Raw genomic sequence first — 22561 nt, forward strand, 5'->3', positions numbered from 1 at the left:
TTGTCCCAGAAGAATTTAGAAGTTGGGGGTTGGGGTGTGGATGATAGATTTGTAGAGCTTCTGTGTACCTCAAATTTATTTGCTGCTTTAGAGCCGGAACACTGAGTCCAATGTCCTTAATCAACATTTACAATCAGGAGCTACATAAATCCAAGTGATATTTTGTTATATATCAACATCCTGTGAGTTAAGATTAGATTAGATTCCCTACAGTGTGGAAACAGGCCCTTCGGCCCAACGAGTCCACACCGACTCTCTGCAGAGTAACCCATCCAGATCCACTTCCCCTGCCCCCCCGCACCAAAATTTACCCTGGCTAATGCACCTAACACTATGGGCAATTGAGCACAGCCAATTTGCCTAACCTGTACATCTGTGGATTGTGGGAGGAAACCGGATAATCTGGAAGAAACCCACACAGACACAGGGAAAACATGCAAACTCCACACAGACAGGCACCTGAGACAGGAATTGAACCAAGGTCCTGGCACTACGAGGCTGCAGTGCTAACCAGTGATCCACTGTATAACACCTACCTTATTCATTGATCAGAGTTTCAACTGATTAGCCGTATAAATACCATGCTATAAACACAGTAAAAGGGTTGAAATTTTTGTCGTGGTAACACAGCCCACCATCTAAAGAGGTACAAATCAGAAGTGTGATGGAACAGGCTCCAGTTGACTGAATGAACAGGGCTCTAACAACATTTAATGAGCATGACACCATCCAAGACAATGCAGCTGACTTATTGGCATGTCATACACCACAACATTCACCCCCTTCATCATCAACTCACAGTGACAGCATTGTGCACAATCCACAGGAAAAACTGCAACAAGTCAGCAGGACTACATCAAAATCCAGGTCTGTAAAAGAAACAAAACCAGCAAGTGTGTGGGAACAACACAACATACACATTCCTCTACAAATCACATGTCATCCTAACTTAGAACTATTCTCACTATTCTTCACAGTCACTGTGCAAAAATGGTGAAACACCACTCTAACAGCACCACGAAAGTTCCTTTATCCATCCAGATATCAGTGGTTCAAGAAGTCAGATCACTAATTGTTTTTCAACAGCAATTAGAGGTGGGCAATGAGTGCTGGCTTTGCCAGCAGCATCCAGTTCCTGTGGGTAAAAACAAGGGAAAGGGCAGGAAGATGGAAGTCAGGAGTGTTGAATAAGCCATGATCCTACTCGAGGGACAGAAATGTCTACTTCTGTTACTATTTCTTATGGTCTTAAGACTGGGCAAACAGATTTCACCAGCTTTGCTAAAGGATGTCATACTGAGATTGAGAAAAGTGATTTTAACAGGTCACTGCATTAAAATTATTAACTTTGACATCTATCCAAATGCCTTGTGACCTATGAGGCAAAACACCTGACCGTGTAATGTTTAATTTTCAAATGTTGAAAATTTATGTTACAGCAGCAAAAATCTTAATCTTTTGCACCCCAAAAATATCTGAGGCTGGCTTAATTGGAAACTTCAAAACTTAGATGGATAGAGTTTTACTTGATAAGGGTTTTAAAGAATAGAGTGCAAGTCATGAAAATAGAACTAACATATAAACAAACCATGAGGAAATTGAGTGACAGAACAAGCTTGAGAGGCTGAATAGCCTAATTGTTTTCCTATGTCCTGCATGATCACTGGCACTCGACCGGGTCAAGAGGTTGAAGACCAATGAGAAGGTGGCATACATCAGGCATCTCAGCCCCTTTTTGGAAAGAATCATTGAACACCCAACCCAGGGAAAATTAGTACTGTTCCTGTGATGACAGGGATACCAGAATGACCACTTACACAATGAGCAAAATGGTGCTTTGCAATTCCTGGATGAGCATCACCTGGCATTTTGCTCCACATCATTAATGGGTGGCACAGTGGTTAGCACTGCTGCCTCACAGCGCCAGAGACATGGGCTCAATTCCTGCCTCAGGTGGCTCTCTGTGTGGAGTTTGCACATTCTCACCGTGTCTGCGTGGGTTTCCTCCGGGTGCTCCGGTTCCCTCTTACAATCCAAAAATGTTTAGGTTATGTGAATTAGCCATGATAAATTGCCTATAGTGTTAGGTGAAGGGGTAAATGTCGGGAATGGGTCTGGGTGGGTTGCATTTTGGAGTGGACTTGTTGAGCCGAAGGGCCTGTTTCCACACTGCAGGTAATCTAATAGTTTGATGATATGTTGCCATGAGTCAGCACTAAATGGAATCTCCTGTCAGTCCAAACAGAACCTTTTCCAAACTTGCTGCATAATACTGAATTATGATTTCCAAATCTGTGCTAAGTTGTGGTGTGATGTCTATTGGGAGACTTGATCACTGAATTCATTCCACTGTTTCATTTTGAATTTCTTTCTTTCTGTGGCATGATTACATTAAATGAAAAAGGATGAGTCAGTCACAAGACTTCCTTCTGATATAAGGCTTAAGTTTTATCACTATTCATGAGTAATTGCAAAGGAACATTTGAGGAGTGGAGGAGGTACAGGTTGGTGCTTGTCTGGGGACAGCCTGCTGGAGGCCACCAGGGATCTAAAATAGTAAATGGTTAAATTGATGAATGTTGTCCTTGCCATTAACATATTGCAATTCCTGTTTAAAACAGATTTGATGAGTGATTGTTTATTTGGAAGCCATTAGTAATTCTTGAGGGTATTAAGTAAAAATTTTCTAGTTGTTCCCGTAGATTTATCTTTTATTCCTTTTCATCTTTGGTAAATACATAAGTCCTCTGTATCCACAAAACGGTGGCACAGTGGTTAGCACTGCTGCCTCACAGTGCCTGAGACCCGGGTTCAATTCCCGACTCAGGCGACAGACTGTGTGGAGTTTGCACGTTCTCCCCGTGTCTGCGTGGGTTTCCTCCGGGTGCTCCGGTTTCCTCCCACAGTCCAAAGATGTGCGGGTCGGGTGAATTGGCCATGCTAAATTGCCCGTAGTGTTAGGTAAGGGGTAAATGTAGGGGTATGGGTGGGTTGCGCTTCGACGGGTCGGTGTGGACTTGTTGGGCCGAAGGGCCTGTTTCCACACTGTAAGTCTAATCTAATCAAAAAAAAAAATCAGGACTTTCAAATTGACCTCTCTGCACCAAGAAATAAGTAACAACAAAATTCAAGATTTGGAGAATCCGGTGTTGGACTGAGGTGTACAAATTTAAAAATCACACAACACCAGATTACAGTCCAACAGGTTTAATTGGAAACATTAGCTTTCAGAGTGCTGCTCCTTCATCACGTGGTTATAGCGCTCTGAAAGCTAGTGCTTCCAATTAAATCTGTTGGACTATGACCTGGTGTTGTATGATTTTTAACAAAATTCAACATCCTCAGGAAAAAAACTCACATCCGTAATTTTGAATATTCCTTATTCGCAAAGTTTCTTAGTAATGGAACCCTCAGAGATAATATGAAGGAATGAGTTTGTGATTTAAAGAGTGAATTGAATGCTTCAGTATGCTTTGTTTTTAGCAAATGCATCTTCAAATGTTTAAATGGTTACCTGATATAATTAAAATTGTTTAAATGGGTACTTGTTAAAATATCCACATTACTAGTTGCCACAATCGTGGGGTCTACCTACCAAACCCTGGGCCATGGTTCCATCACCAACTTTCACATGCTTCCTTCCTTCATGCAGTTCTGCTCCCATTTATACCTCCTCTGCAGCCATTTTTATTACCACATCACCACCTAATATTGCTTTGCATCAGCATTTTTGTCATCTAGCATCTTGCTCTCTAGCACCATTTTCCTTTATCAGATTTCACTTCCTTTGCTACCCGTCTCATTTTCCCTGTATCAGCTTAAAAGTTGTTTATATCTAAACATCTCTCCAAAATGCTGCCAGACCTCCTGCATATTTGTAGTTTTTTCTGTTTTAACTTCCAGTGTCTGCATTTAGTTTGCTTTGGTTTGAAACTCATTCATTGATGTTAAAATAAATAACACAAAGGGCTGTGACTTCAGTGTAAGCACTTTGCAAATTAGACCCCTTATAAGGACATTGTGAACCAAAGTTCAGCTGGAAATTGACCTTTGATTTTATCATTTAATCATCCATCTAATCTCAGTGTTGCAATATACCTGTCCAGTGAACTGAATCCTACTGTCTCCATCGTCTTTGTTTAAAAGAGCACATTGTTAATCAGAGACGTATTTAAGATAAACAAAGAAGAGACAGGCATAACAATCTGGCCACAATGTATCTGGATGTGTTCCCTTATCACACTCTTCTCCAGTCAGTCACCCAATTAACAAATTTTAATTTCCAACATTATTTTCAAGATAGTTTCAGTTTAGCTTTTTATTAGCTGAACTCATACAGATATACAGACAATGCCATGTCAAATCATTGTACAGAGTTGTTCCCTTCTGTCAAATTTTGAATGGGATATGATGGTGGACAGGACAGATACACCACAATTGGGACATCAGTTGTTAAGTAATTAATTTAATAAAGAAAGGCTTACATTTATATAACATTTTTCATGATTTGGAGCCATTTATGTGTTACAATGTAGGAAGAATTGACAGCTTTATGAACAACAATGTCCCACATATAGCAATGAGAATTTTCAAAAATGTTGTTTTAAGCACGGTTGAAGAATTAATAATATCTCGGACACTGGGGAGATCACTTCTCTTTCTTTGAATGGGGCTGCAGAATTTTTCATATTCAGTTAACAGGTCAAGTGGAGTTATGTATAAATGTGTAATTGGAAAGATGACAGGTTTGACAGTGAAGTTTTAACTAAGGATTGCAATAACGACTGAGAAATTAGGACACAAGAACTAAAATCAAGTAATTTATATACCGAAGCAAGTTGATTTATTTTTCACTTTTACAATATTGGAGTCACATTTGTTTGTTTACTTCAAGTTTGAAGTAAATTATCTCCATCCTAAATGTGACAAGTAGCTTGTCTATTCACTTATTAACAGAATAAACCATTGATTTGTATTGTTAATTTGTAGACCTTTGCTCTTCAGGCATTTGCTAGAATACAAAGCTGCTGATAGTCTGCAGATAAACAGATCTGTGGATACATCCATCCCATCAGAAGCTCTACTATTGAGCTCTGGGGGAAACTCTCTTTTGCAATGGCGACTTTTGATGATGTTTTAATACAAATTGGAGGTTTTGGACAATATCAAAAGGTGATTTTCTTTCTGATATATCTGTCGTCGATGATGTTCTCCCATTTGTACTTTGGATTTGTTTTTTTAGCAGTTACTCCTGACCATTGGTGCAGGAGCCCTGGGGTGACTGAGCTGAGAGATAAATGCAACTGGTCTCTGGAACAGGAGAAGAATTATACGTTACCTGTGGGGCAATCGGGCAGCTCCTCATACAGTCAGTGTGAGAAATACGATATTGACTGGAACTCTTCTTCAGGCAGCTGTGAAAATCCACTGCTTTTTGTTCAGAATGGATCCCAACATCTACCACGTACAACTTGCCAGGACGGGTGGGTTTTTGAAAATGGCTCGTTCCCCAGTATTGTGACCGAGGTACGTTTGAATTTTAGTCAGTTGTTAAACTTGCCTTAGAGCAGAATTCCAAAGCATTATAGTGAAAAGAAGACTATAATTGTAAAATAGTTTTCACAAACGAGAAGTGTTTTGCAGCTAGTTAAGGATATTTTAAACTACAAGTCACTTGTAATCCAGGAAACACTGAAGCCAATCTATGTCCAGCTTTTGTCAACAAGGCAACAGCAGTTGATAATGAACAGTAAAACTGCTTTTGTTAGTGTCTTCAATTAAGGGATAAATATTTGTCAAAATATTGGGGAACTGCCCTGTTGTTCTTTGTAGTAGGCCCTTTTTACATCTACCTGAGAAGACAGATTTCCAATACTACAGCTCTTTATCAATACTTACTGTGTGCATCAGCATGGTTTCCTTGTTTGTCTCTGATATGTGATTTCAACGTGCAGACTACTAATTCAGGGATGAGACCATCAGTGCTTCCCACGGAGTCAGGTGGGATCAATTGAATTTTGGGGAATTGGTTTTGGTGATGGGCAGGTGTTTTGCATGGAAGGTTAATAGACAAGTCCCATAGAGCACACAATTGGATAGATTATGCATGTGCTGTAACGGTGAAAAGGTTCAACGGCCTTTTCTTATTTTATGCTTTCTCAGTTCTCTTAAGAACCTTATCGAGACAGAACTATTGTACTTGGAACCAAGGGTTGTCTTTGGGTTGTAGAATATTTAGCATTTAAAACCAAACAATACTGGTATTTTGATATGACATCTGAGAGATTTTGTAATATTTCAAAAAGATGTATAATTTGAACCATTGTATAGTGCTGGCGATTGTGGAAAACAACATTAACAATCCTAAGCTTATGGAAAACTCTGCTGCTTGTATCACAACTTGTGCTAACATTCACTTACTTTTACATTTGAGGATCTACATTGGATCCTGGTCTGGGAATTTAAAAATTATCAACCTTGTTTTCATATTCCTCTATGGCCTTTCTGTTCCTGATCTTTCTTCCAACCCTGCACTCTTTCCTTCCATTATCGTTACCTGTAATACTCCCTAGGATCTATCTTTGGCATCCTATTTCTCATTTACAAGCTGGCCCTCAGAGATGTTATCCAAAAGCATCCAACATCAATTTCCACATGTGCACACACATTACCCTGCTCTACCTTACCACTGTGTTATCTGAACCCTCTCCATTGTCAGTAAACTGTCAGACCACTTGTCTGACATCAAATACTGGGAGAGCAGAAATGCTCCAAATAAATATTAGGAAGACTGAAGCCAACAAACACAATGTCACTGATTCCATCCCTCTCCCTGATAACTATCTAATACTGAACAAGATTGTTTGTGACCTCAGTATCATATTTAGCCCCCAAGACGGTCTTTTGATCACGTGTCCTCATCATCACCATTTTTAATTCTGAAAAATTGCTTGTCTGTCATCTGTTCTACTGCTGAAGCTCCCATCCATGCCTGTGTTATCTCTAAACTTGACTATTTCTTGGCTGACTTACATTGTCATTTGCGAAACTGAGATCTTCTAAAACTCTGCTCATATCCTAACTCACATCAAATGACTTTCACTCATCAATTCTGTTTATATTTGCTCTCAATTGGTTAAGACCTGTTTTAAAATTCTCATCCTTATTTTACCCTTTAGCATCACTTCTGTATCTCAGATTTCCTCCTGCCCTTCAATGCTCTGAGATATCTGCACTCCTTTTCATTTTCTTCTCTTTTCGGTTTCTTTTAAGCCTGGTGGGTGGAGGCCTCTGGCAGCAGTGGCAGCTACGCTGGGTACACAGTTTCACCCCCCACCTGGGGTCTCCCAGCGAGTGAGGAACAGCTCCTGGGCTGAGCCCCCTGGCCTGGACTTACAGGTTAGTCTGCGTCTCCAGGTCCGCAGCTAGACCTGTTTGACTAAAGAAGAAGAAAGGCAGTCTTGTCCTATATGGTGGTCTTATCCTGACTTTGAAGTCTTGTCCCTAAGAGGAGGTCTTCTTTGTCTTCATTGTCCTGGTATTCTAGTGGCTCAGTGAGCGATCTCATCGCTGAATGGCAGTCTTGTCCTGGCTGCTTCTTCATGATATTCTATCATTCCTTATTGGTTTCCCTGAGCCCCGGAGCTGTTAACTGAACTGTGATGAACTTTGTCTTAACTTTCCTGTTTTTATTATTGGGTTTGACTTCCGCCATTGAAGTTGGCACTGTGATGGGGCAAATTTCACTATATTTTTTGTTTAAAAGTACACGTGACAGTAAATTTCTATTCTATTGTATTCCTCTAGACTCAGAGACATACAGCATGGAAACAGACCCTCAGTCCAACCCATCCATACCCACCAACTTTCCCAAACTAAACTAGTTTGCCTGCATTTGCCTGTGTTTGGTCTATATCCCTCTAAACTTTTCCACGTGTTTACCTGTCCAAATGTCTTTCAAATGTAACTGTACCTGCATCTGCCACTTCCTCTGGCAGTTCATTCCATATATGAACCACTTTGCATGAAAAAGTTGCCCCTCAGGTCCTTTCTAAATTTTTCCCCTCTCACCTTAAACCAATGCCCTCTCGTTTTGAACTCTCTATCCTGGGAAAAAGACCTTTGCTTTATACCTTGCTATGCCCCTCATGATGTTATAAACCTCTATAACTCATTCTTCAACCTCCAGGGAATAAAGTCCCAGCCTTTCCAGCCTCTCCTTTTTTACTCACAACACTCCTGTCCCGGTAACATCCTTGCACATCTTTTCTAATTCTGGCCTCTAGAGCATGCCTGGTTTTAATTGCTCCACATCTGGTGGTCATGCCTTCAACTGCCTAGGCCATAAGCTCTATTCCCTCTCTTCAACTCTCTGCCTTTCCACCTTGATTTTATTTGTTAAGATACCCCCTGAAACCTATCAATGTGCCTTAGGGCGTTATACTTTGTTTCCTCCTACCTCTATGACGTGATTTGAGATATTCTATTGTAGTAAAGGGACCAAATAAGGGCAAATTGAAACACAGAAAACAAAGAAAGCTAGAAATCTAAAATGGAAACAGAAAATGTTGGATGCTCAGCTCTACTAATATCTGCCAATTAGCATTTCAGGTTGATGACCATTCAACAGAAAATCAAACTATCAACCCGAAACATTATTTCTGTTCTTGCCTGACAGATCCTGAATGACATGAATTTTCATTTTTAGTTATGAATACTGTTGTTTTTGTAATATTATCTGTTGGGCTGAATGGCCACTCCAGAGTTCTTTTGTTCCAATATTATAGTGTTATGGCACAGGGTAAACCCATCTGCTAATTTAAACCCGATACACAGGGAAGCTCACCTCGCACCATAATCTGTTAAATTTCGAGAGGCAAAGAACTCTCAGATCTCATTATTCAAAGTAAAAGTTAATAATTTTATTCTTTAAGTCCAAAAGAGAATATTAAAACAAAAACTATTTGAAAACCGATTCTTTACCTCCCTAATACTTATCCAATAAAAAGAAACTTGATAAAGATTTACAAAAACAAATCACGTTTCAAACACCAGCCAGATTCTCCTCTGTAGGTTTTCCTCTATATTTTCCTTGGTCGTCTTTTCTTTGGTCTTCTGCTGCACAGTGTTTCCTACGGACAGGTACCTTTCAGAGAGCTGTTCGGCTAGCAGTCTGTACTTGTTGGTGCCCTTTGCTGTTCTCCCCTAACCGTTCAAAATGTCTGGTTTTATACCCCAATATTATATATTGGATCATTTCATTGGTTTGGTGCCATTCCAAACAGTAAAACTAAAATTCTTCTGGATTTTGGTCTCTGGGGCATAATTTAAACTGATTTGATTTTGTTTGTTCCATGACAATACAGCTATTTGTTTCATCCAAATATTACATTTTTAAATTGTTCAGCACACTCTGTGCTTTCAGTCAGAACTTGCTAGCTTCCTCTCTCTCTTAAAGGTACAGCGCATACCTACAACTTCATAACACCCCCCCACTTAAGAAAAAAAATGAACCATCATGATGAAAAGATGGCTTCATTTTTTTCTCTCTATTCCTTAACCACAGTACCATGACATATATATGACTTTAATCTAAGTTCATATTAATTTCTTCCCGCATATATATATAACATTGAATAGGTACCAAGCTCATCACTACTTTATCAGTTAAATCCATGACAATGCATCTGTGATTATATTCTTACAACCCGCAACATGTTTAATTTGTTAATTAAAAGTCTGTAACGTAAGACTCCAATGAAGTAGTCTCATATTCTTGTTTTTAAAGCATTCCAATAATGTAAGAGGATTGTGACCCATGCACACAACTGTCTCCAATACATTGTTTGTGACATACACATTAAAATATTGTAAGCCAGTACCAAACTCAAAAGTTCTTTCTCGATCATGGAGTATTCTCTCTAGTGGATGTTGAATTGTTTGCAAAAGTAACCAACTGGCAGTTCAATCCCACCATCATCTTCGTGTAGCAGCACAGCTCCAACTCCTATATCACTAGCATCGATGGCAACTTTGAAGAGGTTCAAAAGTTTGGTATAGCTAAAACTGGTGTAGTGGTTAATATTGCTTTTAAATGGTCGAATGCCTCCTGGCATTGGTCTATCCAGTGAAACTTTGTTCTTCTACTGCAAATCAGTTAACAGTGCCACTTCACTGCTGAAGCTTGGAACAAACTTGCCTCATAGCACCAGGGTCCTAGGTTCAATTCTAGCCTTGGGCGACTGTCTGTGTGGAGTTTGCACATTTTCCCCGTGTCAGCCTGGGTTTCCTCCTACAGTCCAAATATGTGCAGGTTAGGTGAATTGGCCATACTAAATTGCCCATAGTGTTAGGTGTATTAGTCAGAGGGAAATGAGTCTGGGTGGGTTACTCTTCGGATGGTTAGTGTGAACTGGTTGGGCCAAAGGGCCTGTTTCCACACAGTAGGTAATCTAATCTGGAATCTATTTAGTCCCAAGAATCAAAGCACCTTTTTCTTCGAGGTCGGTCATGGAAATTCCTTGATGGCCTTCCATGACCGATGTTATGTCCCAAGAACATCACCTTTGCTTTCGCGAATTCAGTTTTGTTTAAGTTTATTACCAGTTTTGCTGCTCGGAGTCATTCAAAGAGCTCTGCCATCTGTACGATATGATCTTTTCAGTGCTTACTAACGATCACTATATCATCTAAATAGACTGCACAGTTCGTAAACCCAGCCACAACTCTGTTCATGAGTCTTTGGAATGTGGCAGGTTCGTTCTTCATTCCAAACACCGTCACTTTGAATTGATATAGCCCATTTGGGGTTACAAATGCAGACATTTCTTCCACCATTTCTGATAAAGTACCTGCAGTAACCATGCAGTAAGTCTAACTTGGTGATGTAACTGGCTTGTCCAACGTTCTCAATTTAGTCCTCCAATCTCGGTACTGGATATGCATCCAATTTTGTAATGGCATTGACCTTTCAGTAATCCATGCCAAATCATTGAGTTCCATCCGATTTGGGAACTAAGATGCTTGGAAAACTCCACTCGCTCTGGCTTGGTTTGATGATGTCCTCGTTGAGCATGGCTCTTCCTCCTTCTGGACCTGTCTGGCCTTGAAAGGATTTAGTCAATAGGGGTGTTGTTTTATCAGAACAGTATTCCCTATGTCTACTTCATTTACAATAGCATTAGTCCTCCCCATCTGATTCCTAAATATGTCCTCATACTGCTGTAACAAACCTTTCAACTGCATTCTTTGCTGCTGAGACAGATGGTTTACTAACCTATCCCACTCCTCAAGGACTTCTTCATCTTTTAACATATTTTGGGACACATCAAATCTTCAAATCTGGATTTGATTCCTCACTCTGCAAGGCAGTAACTTACACCTGTTTCTCCAGTTCTTTCTCACTCGTATTATAAAGTTTCAATATGTTCACATGACATATCCAATACAGTTTTTTTTCTATCTGGCATCTTTAGCAGGTAGTTCACCTGACTCAACCTTTTCTCAATTTGATAAGGACCACTAAACCTGGCTTTTGAAGGGACCTCCTATCACTAGTAACAGTACTAGCACTTTATCCCCTCAGGAACACATCTGAGTCTCAGAGCTTCTTTCTGCTCCCTGCTTCATTTTATACTGTACCCTCTTTAGGTGCTGTTTAGCTAACTCACCAGTCAATTTAATCTCTCCGATATATAACCTAAGTGTAAGATCTCTGACTTTGGTCATGTCAATTTCTCTTTAATTCATTTCAAAAGGCCTCTCACTTCATGTCCGAATATTAATTCAGAGGGAGTAAACTAAGTACATTAATTTGGGTCATCTCTAATGGCAAACAATACAAACGGGACACCTTTATCCCAATCATTCGGGTAATCCTGACAGTATGCTCTCAACATGGTCTTCAGGGTCTGATGCCACCTTTCTAAAGCTCACTAGGATTCAGGATGATATGCACTGGATTTAAAGTGCTATATACCTAAGCTATCCATGACCTCCTTAAACAGCCTAACAATAAAATTAGGCCCCTGGTCCTCTCTGGGTTGCCCATGCCACATGCAGAAAGCCACTAACTCCTCTACCACCCTTTTTGTTTTAATACTCTGTAATAAAATTGCCTCTGGAGATCTGGTAGACACATCCATTAGGGTTAACAAGGACTGGTTTCCACTTTCAGTTCTCAGGAGGGAACCTACACAATCAATTATAACCTGCGTGAAAGGTTCTTTGAATGCCAGAATTGGCAACAAAGATGTTGGTTTACCTACCATTTGGCATGTATAACATGTACAGCAAAAGTTAACCATATCCTTGTGCATTCCAGGCCAATAAAAATGTTATAGTACCTTAGCCTGAGTCTTTCGTGCTCCTAGATGACCACCTACAGGTAGTTCATGTGCTACCCGTAACACTTCCTGTCTGTAAGCTACTGGCAACACAATCTGGTGCATTTCAGCCCATTTCTCCTCTGCCGTGGTCTCCATTTTTGTCTTAGAATTCTATCTTTCAGAAAATAACCTTGAGGAATATTCTCTGCCTTCTTTTTGGAATACACATCCACATATATATTTTTTATCATCTTGTTTTTCTATTGCAGGTCCCTCAGCCTTTCTGGACTAAGCACTTCTACCTGACCCACTGTCTGTTCAGGTTTCACCTGCACCATTACATCAAACTAACTGAACCTCAACTCCTTCATCTTCCTCTGTAGTTTTTGCTTCATGCTGGGACATATGATAGTGGGATCTTGTTACTACACAGTCTGAAAAAATATCAGGATATCTTTCTTTTAACTCCTCAGTTTCCTGGTCTTTCTTGGGCTTCTCCACAACTAGGGGTGTCACTCCCATCTTGAACCCTGCTTAATCATTACCATAAGCAAACTGGAATCATGGAACTGACACTCTGCCAATCACTCCCACTGTTACTTCCCCAGTCTTGAGGTGCCACTCCAACCTGATCTTACATAGGTGAATGCTAAATTTCTGTTCATCTGTCCCACAAATTACCACACTCTCAAGTAACAGATCAGAAAGAGTGCAAATTTGCTCATCTCTTACTATTAGACATTGCTTAGATCCTGTATCTCTCAAAATGATAACTTCTTGCCCTTCTCTCCCCGTTCTTTCTGAGTAAATTTTACCCACAGAGGCAAATTCTTTACAGTGATGAGGAACTAACTCCATACACGGCCCCTGCCTAAGCTATGCACTCTCCTGCAGCTCCTTGGCTCTTCTTGAGGATTTCCTTTATTACTTTCACTAATGCCACTAGCTTAGCTTCTTTTACCACATCCTTTCCTACAGTGCCTTTCTTTAACCACCCGCATTGTGACTTTACATGTTCCACTTTACCACAGTGGAAACACCTGAGGCCATTCACCTCCTTTCCACCCCCTTGGGCTTCTTTTTTAACCTGTGATAGTTACTTACCAGTGTTCTCTACTCTTTGTTTCATAGTATAGGATCTCCCCTTCTCCCAACTTCTATTCCTCACAGGACAAAATTCTAGCTGGAACTTCTCTTATGCACCGACATCTAATCACCTACTAATTCTGCTGCTCTCCTCCCTTCCTGAGCTTTTTGTTCATCCAAGTGAATTCTTACCAATTCTGGAAGTGAGTTTTTTTTCTCTTCTAGCAGAATAATCTCACTTAGAGCCTCATAGGTCTTATCTACCTTTAAGGCCCGCACCCATCTATCAAAATGACTCTGGTTAATTCTCTTGAACTCAACATAGGTCTGACCTGGTTGCTTCTTTATGTTTATGAACCGCTGTCTATACACTTCTGGTACCAATTCATAAACACTTAAAATAGCCTGTTTGACCTCTTCGTAATCTCTTGACCCCTTATCTGACAGCATGGAAAATATCTCACTAGATCTACCTACCAGTTCAGTCTGAACTAGTATTACCCATAACTCCTCAGACCACCCCATCTGCTGAGCCAATTTTTCAAATGAAACAACGAAGTCTTTGACATCTTTCTCATCAAAACATGGCAAAACATCATCTTCTCTTTTAATCTCCATCTTGACTTTGCTGACTAAGTCACAACTTCTTAATTTCAAATTCTTTCTTTTTCTCTTTCCCTTTCTTCTCTCTCTTGTTCTCTTACTCTTTGCTCAGCTAAGTGCCCTCTCTCTTTTTTCCCCTCTCTCTTCTCTCTCTCCTTCTTACTCTCTTTGCTTAGCTAAGAACTTTCTCTGTCTTTCTTTCTCCTCTCTTCTGTCTCTTTCTCTCTCATCGCTCTTTCTATTTCTCTTTCCCTCTGTCTTTCCTCTCTCTCTTTGTTTATTTTCTAACTCCATTTTCCTCAATTATAATTTAAGTTTTTCTAACTCTACTGGACTTGTCTGTTTCTCTGACACACTTAAATGTTTGAATAACTCCCTTACAATTTCAGCTTTACTTTGGTCCTTGGTTAAACCCAATTCTAACCTCTTTGCTAATTCTAAGAGTATGGTCTTTTCTTTATAAACTTCCTTGGCAAATTTGAGAAACACCTTCAAACCCCAGAATCTCTTTAGCAATTTTAAGAGCCATTTCTCACTTTTAATTTAACCAACCACAAGTAACCAAATTAAACAAATTGTCTCATGTACGTTTTATTTAAAGATCTAGGACGCTAACCTGTCAAATCTACTGGGCTTTCTTCGTACAGCAAATCTAATCAAATCTGTCCAACTCTCATGCTGGATCAGTTTAAACCTGTACAAATCATGGACGAGAGCCCCCAAACTGTTACAATATGGGTTAAATCCCTCTGCTAATTTAAACCCGACACACAGAGAAACCCACCTCGCCTCGTAACCTGTTAAATTTCAAGAAGCAAAGAACTATCTCAGATCCCACTTTTTAAAGTAAAAATCAACAACTTATATTCTTTAAGTCAAAAAAAACAGAATGGTAGAACAACAACTATTTACAACTCCTTTCTCTTAAACCTATCCTTTACCTCCCACTCTACAATACTGGTCCGATAAAAAAAATTTTGATTAAGATTGACAAAAAAAAAATCACATTTCAAAAGCCAGCCAGCTGTCAATTCTCCTTTTATAGATTTTTCTCTGTATTTTCCTGGGTCATCTTTTCTTTGGTCTTCTGCTACACAAGTTTTCTTTTGGATGGGTACCTTTCAGAGAGCCATTCAGCTAGCAATCTGTACTTGTTGGTGATCTTTGCTGTTCTCCCCCTAACTGTTCAAAATGTCTGGGTTAATACCCCAAACATTGGATCATTTCATTGGTTTGATGTCATCCCAAACAGTAAAATTAACTTTCTTTTGGATTTTGGTCTCTGGAGCATAATTTAAACTGATTGGCCAAAATGGATTTGTTCTCGTACCATGGCAACACAGCACCAGCTATTTATGTCAAACAAATGTTACATTTTTAAATGATTCAGCACACTCTTGTGCTTTCAGTCAGTCCTTGCCAGGTTCCTCTCTCTCTTAAAGGTACTGTACACACCTACACCTTCATAACAATAATATGAATTAACTTTAATTTAATAGGTTCTGTGCATAATGTAGAAGTTAAATTCAAAAGGCAGAGTAAAATACTTGTGTGTTTTCAATAACTTCATTTGCGTGACTCCACAATTTGTACAGTTTGAACTGGTGTGTGCTGATGCCTGGAAAGTGGATCTGACTCAAGCTTGTCTAAACGTGGGATTTCTGTTTGGAACGATGATCATGGGCTATGCAGCAGACATGTATGTATCATCCTAAATTTAATTCTGATTTAAAAATCTGGATACTAATATAATTTTATTTTTATTTCTTAAAATTTATTTTGTTGCAGATTTGGCAGGAAGCTTTGCTTCTTATTTGCAACTTTTGTGACCACAGTGTCAGGTCTTCTACTGGCTTTTTCCCCAAACTATACTTGGTTTGTGATCTTCCGTACTCTTCAAGGCCTATTCAGCAGGGGAGGTTGGCTGTGTGGCTACGTCTTAAGTAAGATCTTTCTTTTACTTTTGTTTGAATAGACAATCACTGGTAAATGGGCATTGTGTTCAATGAATAATCTAAACAATGCTGTTGTTAAAAACTAGTGCAGTGATTATGCCAGGATTTCCCAAACTAGAGGTTGAGACACCAATTGATAGCTGAGATTTTGGGGCTGTGAGCTAGGAGACAGCAACGACTGATCTCTCTGATGTCTGCTGTTATAGGTCTTCACCTATCCCCACCCCCATCGAAGAATCACAACAAATTTCAAGCTGGGTTTTATCTAGTTACAATGTTCCAATCTGCTAATTGGAGCCAACTTGCTTGTCTTTTCCTGCCTGTATTTGTTTATTCACATGAATTAGCTGATTACTTATTATAAATAGCTCAATTATCACGCATTGGTTTTTAGTGTCAACTTTTGGTATCCTCATTCCTTCACTGAACTGTGTGTTTCTCTTCCAGTCACTGAACTTGTCGTGTCAGATTACAGAAGAACAGCAGGGATTTTAAACCAAGTGTCATTCAGTTTTGGGATCATGCTTCTTCCTGCCATTGCTTATTTTCTACCAGCCTGGAGAAACTTGCAACTGGCAATAACCATTCCAAACTTCCTCTTCTTGACTTATTACTGGTAATGTCTGATCAGCGTCAGTAGTTACTGAGGAACACCAGTCACTAAGTGCATTAAATGGTGGTCATGAAAGTTAACCCCAGATATGGTCATTTGCAGGTTGGTTCCCGAGTCTCCCAGGTGGATGTTTTCTCAGAAGAAGGATGAAGAAGCTATGAAAATTTTGCAGCAGGTGGCAAAAAGGAATGGCCACACCTTTTCAATGAAAGCCGAGGTGACTAGTTTATGTGGGAATGAAACTGAGACTGTGATTCTATACACACGTTCAGCCTGCAGGCTAAAGTTGCCATCAACTTAAATGGGCCTAATGCAATGCAGAGATAATTCCGGGCATTCCTGTACATAAAGCCATAAAATATAGGACCAGAATTAGGCCATTTGGTATATCAAGTCTGTTCCACCGTTTGATCATGTCTGGTATGTTTCTCAAGTCCATTCTCCTGCCTTCAGCTCATTATCCTTGATCCCTTTCCCATTCAGCTCTGTCTTAAATACAATCAATGACTTGGCCTCCACAGATTCATCATCCACTGGCTGAAGAAATTCATCCTCATCTCAGTTCTAAAGGGTCATTCCTTTATTCTGAGGCTGTGCCATTGAATCCTAATCTTTCCTACTAGTGAAAACAGCTTTTCCACATCCACTCTATCCAGGTCTCTCTAAATTCTGTCAGTTTCAATGAGATACCTCTCATCTTTCTATACTCCATCAGGTACAGACCCAGAGTCCTCAACTGTTTCTCATATGACAAATACTTTATTACTAGATCACTCTTGTGAACCTCCTCTGGACCTGCACTAAGGCAGCACATCCTTCCTTAGATCTAGTCTCAAAACTGTATGAATGGTCAGGCACAGTTCATACCTCTAACAAATGAAATTAAGATTTATTATTTGTCCTAACAATCAGTCAGCATTTTCAAAATTTTACAATAGTGAAAAGCTTCACTGTGGAATTAAATCAACTCACACCCTGACATGTATACTGACCTTTCAACTCTTGCACTTAACCTCAAGTGTACCCATCATTCAAAGGGAGAGAGGGAAAAACTATGTAACTATAGGCCAATTAACTCAATATCAATTGTTGGAAAAATATTGAAATCAATTATTAACAAAGTAAGAGCAGAAAAGTTGAAAAATCATTACATAGATAAGCAGAGTCAGCATGATTTCATGATAGGGAATGCATGTCTGACTAATTTATTTGAGTTTTTTGAGGAACTCTCAAGCAGAGTGGATAGAGGAGAACCAGTTGATATGTTGTATTTGGACTTCCAGAAGACATTTGCAAGGTATCTCAAAAAAGGTGGCAAGTCATAAGATGGGCTATATTGTAATATATTGGCATGGACAGAGATAGGAAACAACAACTGGGGATAACATGTTCTTTTTCAGCTTGGTGACCTGACATCAGTGTGGTTCCACAGGAATCAGTTTATATTAATGACTTAAAAAAAAGCAAATATACCATAGCCAAATATGCAGAAATGGGTCAAAGCGAAAGATACAGGTATGAGAGGGATACAAGCAGTTTACAGAGAGATAGATCGGTTATATAAATGGGCAACAAAATGTTGACAAATAGTGGGAAAATATGAAGTTGTTCATTTTAGAAGGAAGAACAAAAGAACAGAGTATTATTTAAATGCAGACAAACTGCAGAAAGCTGCTACGTAAAGTGACTTGGGAGTACGTGTGCATGAAACGTAGAAAGCTAGATCAAAGTGCAGCAGGTAATCAGGAAGGCTAATGAAATGTTGGCCCTTATTTCAAAGGAGTATAAGAGTATGGAAGTCTTATTGCAATTGTACAAGGTGTTGGTGAGACTACATTTGGAGTACTGTGAGCAGTTTTGGTCCCCGCATTCAAGAAATGATTTCAATGGAGGTAGTTCAGAGAAGCTTCTCAAGGATGATCTCTGGTATGGAAGGATTGTTTTATGAGTAAAGGTTCAGCAGGTTGTAATTCTACTCACTGGCGTTTAGAAAAGAAGAGGTGGTCTTATTTAAACATTTTGGATTCTTAAGAGACTTGACAAAGTAAATGCTGGAGGATGCTTCCCCGCATAGAGTTTAGAACCAGAGGACATAATCTCAGAATTAAGGGCACCAATTTAAGACTGAGAAGAGGAGGAATTTCTTCTCTAAGAAGGCTGTGAGTCTTTGGAACATCTTGTCACAGAGTGCTGTGGGGCCCGAGTCCCTGAGTAGATTTAAGGCTGAGATAAATTGATTCTTGATCAGTAAGGGAAGAAGAGCAATTATGAAGAGAGGGCAGGAAGGTGGACATGAGGAGTGTTGGATTAACCATGCTCCTATTGAAGATGAAGCAGGCTCAAATGCCCTACGAGTGTGCCTATTTCTTACAATCTTACGATCTTTTATAAACTATTATTTGTTCCTGAGAAATGGTAAATCCTGATCATTCACACTGAGGACGTTAAGAGCAGTCTGGAATCCATACATTTTGTGTCTGGAGGCATATCTAAGCTAGATCACATAGGACTGTCAGGACTAGACCAGTGAATTAATTGGGCTAATTTGAACATAAAATGTAAGAACTGGTGATGGCTATTTGGTCCTTCAAGCTCATTCTGCTATTCAGTAAGGCCATAGTTGATCTTCTACCTCAACTCCACCTTCCTGCACTGCCACCACATCCTCTAATTCCATGTTTACCAAATTTCTATCAAACTTTGTTTTAAATATACTCAGTGACTGAATATTCATGGCTGTCTGGGTAAATAGTTTCAAAAATTCACAATCTTGCAAGTGAAGAAAATTCTTCACATAGATTATATGGTACAGAAGAGGCCCTCGGCCCTTCGAGTCTACATCACCAAATCTACTTCAGATCTACATTAGTCCCATTTTGCTGAACTTGGTCCATGACTTTGGATATAACGGCACTTGAAATGGCTTATCCAAGTACTTTTTAAAGTTTGTGAGGTCACACACTCCTACTACCCTTCTAGACATTCCAGACAATCACCACCAACTTAAGTGAAAAAGACTTTCCTCAACTTCCTTCTAAACCTCCTGCCTTTCACCCTAAAAGTATACCATCTTACACAATTGGCAACTTACTTTAAGCTTTTAATTCAATGGGACTTTGGCTCAGGATATGGTTTTGATATAACTGGGTGATTTGTCAGATATACTAGGACAATCACTTAATCCTGAACTGATTTTTTTTTATATGTAACACCAAATTTTATAACAGTCTCATTCAATCCCCTGGACTTTGAATAATAGTTTTTGGTTTTTCAAATTATGGTCTTCAACTTGTTGGTGTCTAATTCGTGTTTTCTACTTTTTGCCAGGCAATTACTATCGAGAAGAATGATGAAAAGATGAACCGTCCTTCCATAACTGAGCTGGTCAGGACACCTCAGATGAGGAAACATACTCTCATTTTGATGGTGAACTGGTGAGTCTTATTCGTTTTTTAAAAAAATTTATATTAGCTGAATATTTAATCTTTAAAGAGGTATCACCTGAACTACTGTGTGTCACTCACTAACTACTGTTTGCAGCACCATAACCACACTGTGTACCATTCAAACACTCATCCATAACACTCAACTACCATCTGCAAATCCGTAATTACAAACTACAAGAATAAAGAGTATAGTTACCGTGTGGCAAGTGGTAGCTGGGGCGTAATGTTAGTTGTGCTGAAAGTTGTAATTTAAATGACTGCTGAAGTGGTTTAGTCATTGGATATTACCGGTGTTAGTTTGGTGGTACATTTAGTAGTTGTGGTGATGCAGTTGATAGTTATAATGATAGAGATGGCAGTTAGGGTTGTTTAGGTACTCAGTGAATTTCAACCGGCAGCGGATGGAATACCATAGGCAATAATTTTGTTTGGAAATATACCCCAGAAAAGGTATTCAGGCAATTCTATGTGTCAAAGGTATTTATGGGAGGTGGTCTGTCATGGCCCCCAATTATTTTCAGTACACAATCTTCAGCTCTTCCTCTCCATAATTATAGAATCATATCATGGGAGAGGTAAAAGTGTTTGCTTATGGTTGCTGGGACTTTGCAATGTTTACAGCAAGGATGCCATATTTAAACTCCAACTGCAACCACCTTCAGGCATCGTAATCCAGGAATTGCCCTTCACTGTTATCTCAAAGAAAATGTCCCAGAAAGGATTTTTCGCTCATTGGTTCAGCAACAGGGACCTGAAGGTTTTAAAGGAAAGGGTGAAGGCAAGCAGGGCAGGGCTTTATCCTGCTGACAAACAAAGGAGCCATGCCATAGACATAGCCCACCTGACCGAGATAGTGGCCTGAGTCAGTGTAGTGTCCCTGGTGAAACATTACACACAACAGTGCAGTATATGACCTTCTGCGCTCTGTAAAGCTAAGTGCCACCATCTTCTTTCTGCAAACTTACACTCATCACTCATTAAACTCTGCCACTTCATAAGGCTATTACCAAGATTCATAAGAATTTCAGTAATGACGAGAGATCGGACAGTCTGTGGTTGATTTCCTTACAGCAGAGGAGACCAAGAGGGGACATGACTGAGATGTATAAAATAATAAGCAACACAGAAAGGATAGACAGGTAGAAGCTTTTCCTCTTGATGGAGAGATCAATAAGCAGAAGCATAGATCTAAGGGAAGGAGCAGAAGGTTTACAGGGGATGTGAGTAAGAAACCTTTTCACCCAGAGGGTGGTAGGAATCTGCAATTCACTGTCTGTATTGGTGGTAAAGGCAGAAACTCTCATAACATTGATGAGGCATTTCAATGTGCACTTGTGATGTCAAAGTTTCCGTGAATAAGGATCAAAGACTGGAAAATAGGATTAGAATAGTAACAGAGTCAGTCCAACCAGTCCATGCTTACGATAATCCCAAACTAAACTAGTCCCATCTGCCTGTGCTTGGTCCACATCCCTCCAAACATTTCTTACTCATGTACTTATCCAAATGTCTTTTAAACATTGTGACTATACTCGCCACTTCCTCTGGAATTTTATTTCACACATGAACCAGTCTGTGTAAAAGAGTTAGCCCTCATGGGCGGCACGGTGGCACAGTGGTTAGCACTGCTGCCTCACAGCGCCTGTAGACCCGGGTTCAATTCCCGACTCAGGCGACTGACTGTGTGGAGTTTGCACGTTCTCCCCGTGTCTGCGTGGGTTTCCTCCGGGTGCTCCGGTTTCCTCCCACAGTCACAAAGATGTGCGGGTCAGGTGAATTGGCCAAGCTAAATTGCCCATAGTGTTAGGTAAGGGGTAAATGTAGGGGTATGGGTGGGTTGTGCTTCGGCAGGTCGGTGTGGACTTGTTGGGCCGAAGGGCCTGTTTCCACACTGTAAGTCTAAGTCTAATCTAATGTCTTTTTTTAATCTTTCTCATCCAACCTTAAAAATATGCCCTCTAATCTTGAAATCCTGACCACAGTGAAAAGGCACCTTCCATTCACCTTATCTATACCTGTTTATAATTTTAAAAAACCTCTGTAAGGTCTCCCCTCAACCTCCTGCGCCTCTGTGAAAAAAGCCCCAGCCTATCCAGCCTCACCCTATTACTCAAATCTTCCATTCCTGGGGTACCATCCCAGTAAATCTTTTCTGATCCCTGTCCAGTTTATAATATCCTTCATATAACAGGGTGACCAGAACTAGACATAGTACTCCAGAAGAGGCCTTACAAACACGTAGGAGAGAAAGGAAGACCCAACATTCTAAAGTATGTTGCACTTTTATAAACATATACACTCTTGTACTCTATGTCTTTGTCACTATCTGATGATGTCATACCCCTTTGAGAGATGAGCAGACTCTTCAGACATCCCAAAAATGAAACAAGTTGTAATGATCAATCATTGCTCATCTTTCACAAGCAACCAACTCCTTGACTGCAAATAGTGTTGACATCATGGATCCTTGAAACATATTGATGACAGTGACATATGTAGATAGTGTAGAAGCTAAAAGTAGTGTGCAAGGGT

General features: G+C 39.8%; 1 protein-coding gene across 1 annotated transcript in view; it reads left to right on the forward strand.

Annotated features, from left to right (window-relative positions):
• Nucleotides 1-5115: 5115 nt before the first annotated feature.
• LOC132819570 (solute carrier family 22 member 2-like) overlaps nucleotides 5116-22561 on the forward strand; it is a 46931-nt gene continuing 29485 nt past the window's right edge. Inside the window, exons 1-6 of the mRNA XM_060831138.1 lie at nucleotides 5116-5526; nucleotides 15611-15714; nucleotides 15804-15958; nucleotides 16418-16586; nucleotides 16686-16833; nucleotides 19929-20017. Of these exons, the coding sequence (XP_060687121.1) occupies nucleotides 5116-5526; nucleotides 15611-15714; nucleotides 15804-15958; nucleotides 16418-16586; nucleotides 16686-16833; nucleotides 19929-20017 (1076 nt within the window). The remainder of the gene's footprint in view (nucleotides 5527-15610; nucleotides 15715-15803; nucleotides 15959-16417; nucleotides 16587-16685; nucleotides 16834-19928; nucleotides 20018-22561) is intronic.

Source organism: Hemiscyllium ocellatum, chromosome 10 (assembly GCF_020745735.1).
Source record: "Hemiscyllium ocellatum isolate sHemOce1 chromosome 10, sHemOce1.pat.X.cur, whole genome shotgun sequence".
Lineage (NCBI taxonomy): Eukaryota > Metazoa > Chordata > Chondrichthyes > Orectolobiformes > Hemiscylliidae > Hemiscyllium > Hemiscyllium ocellatum.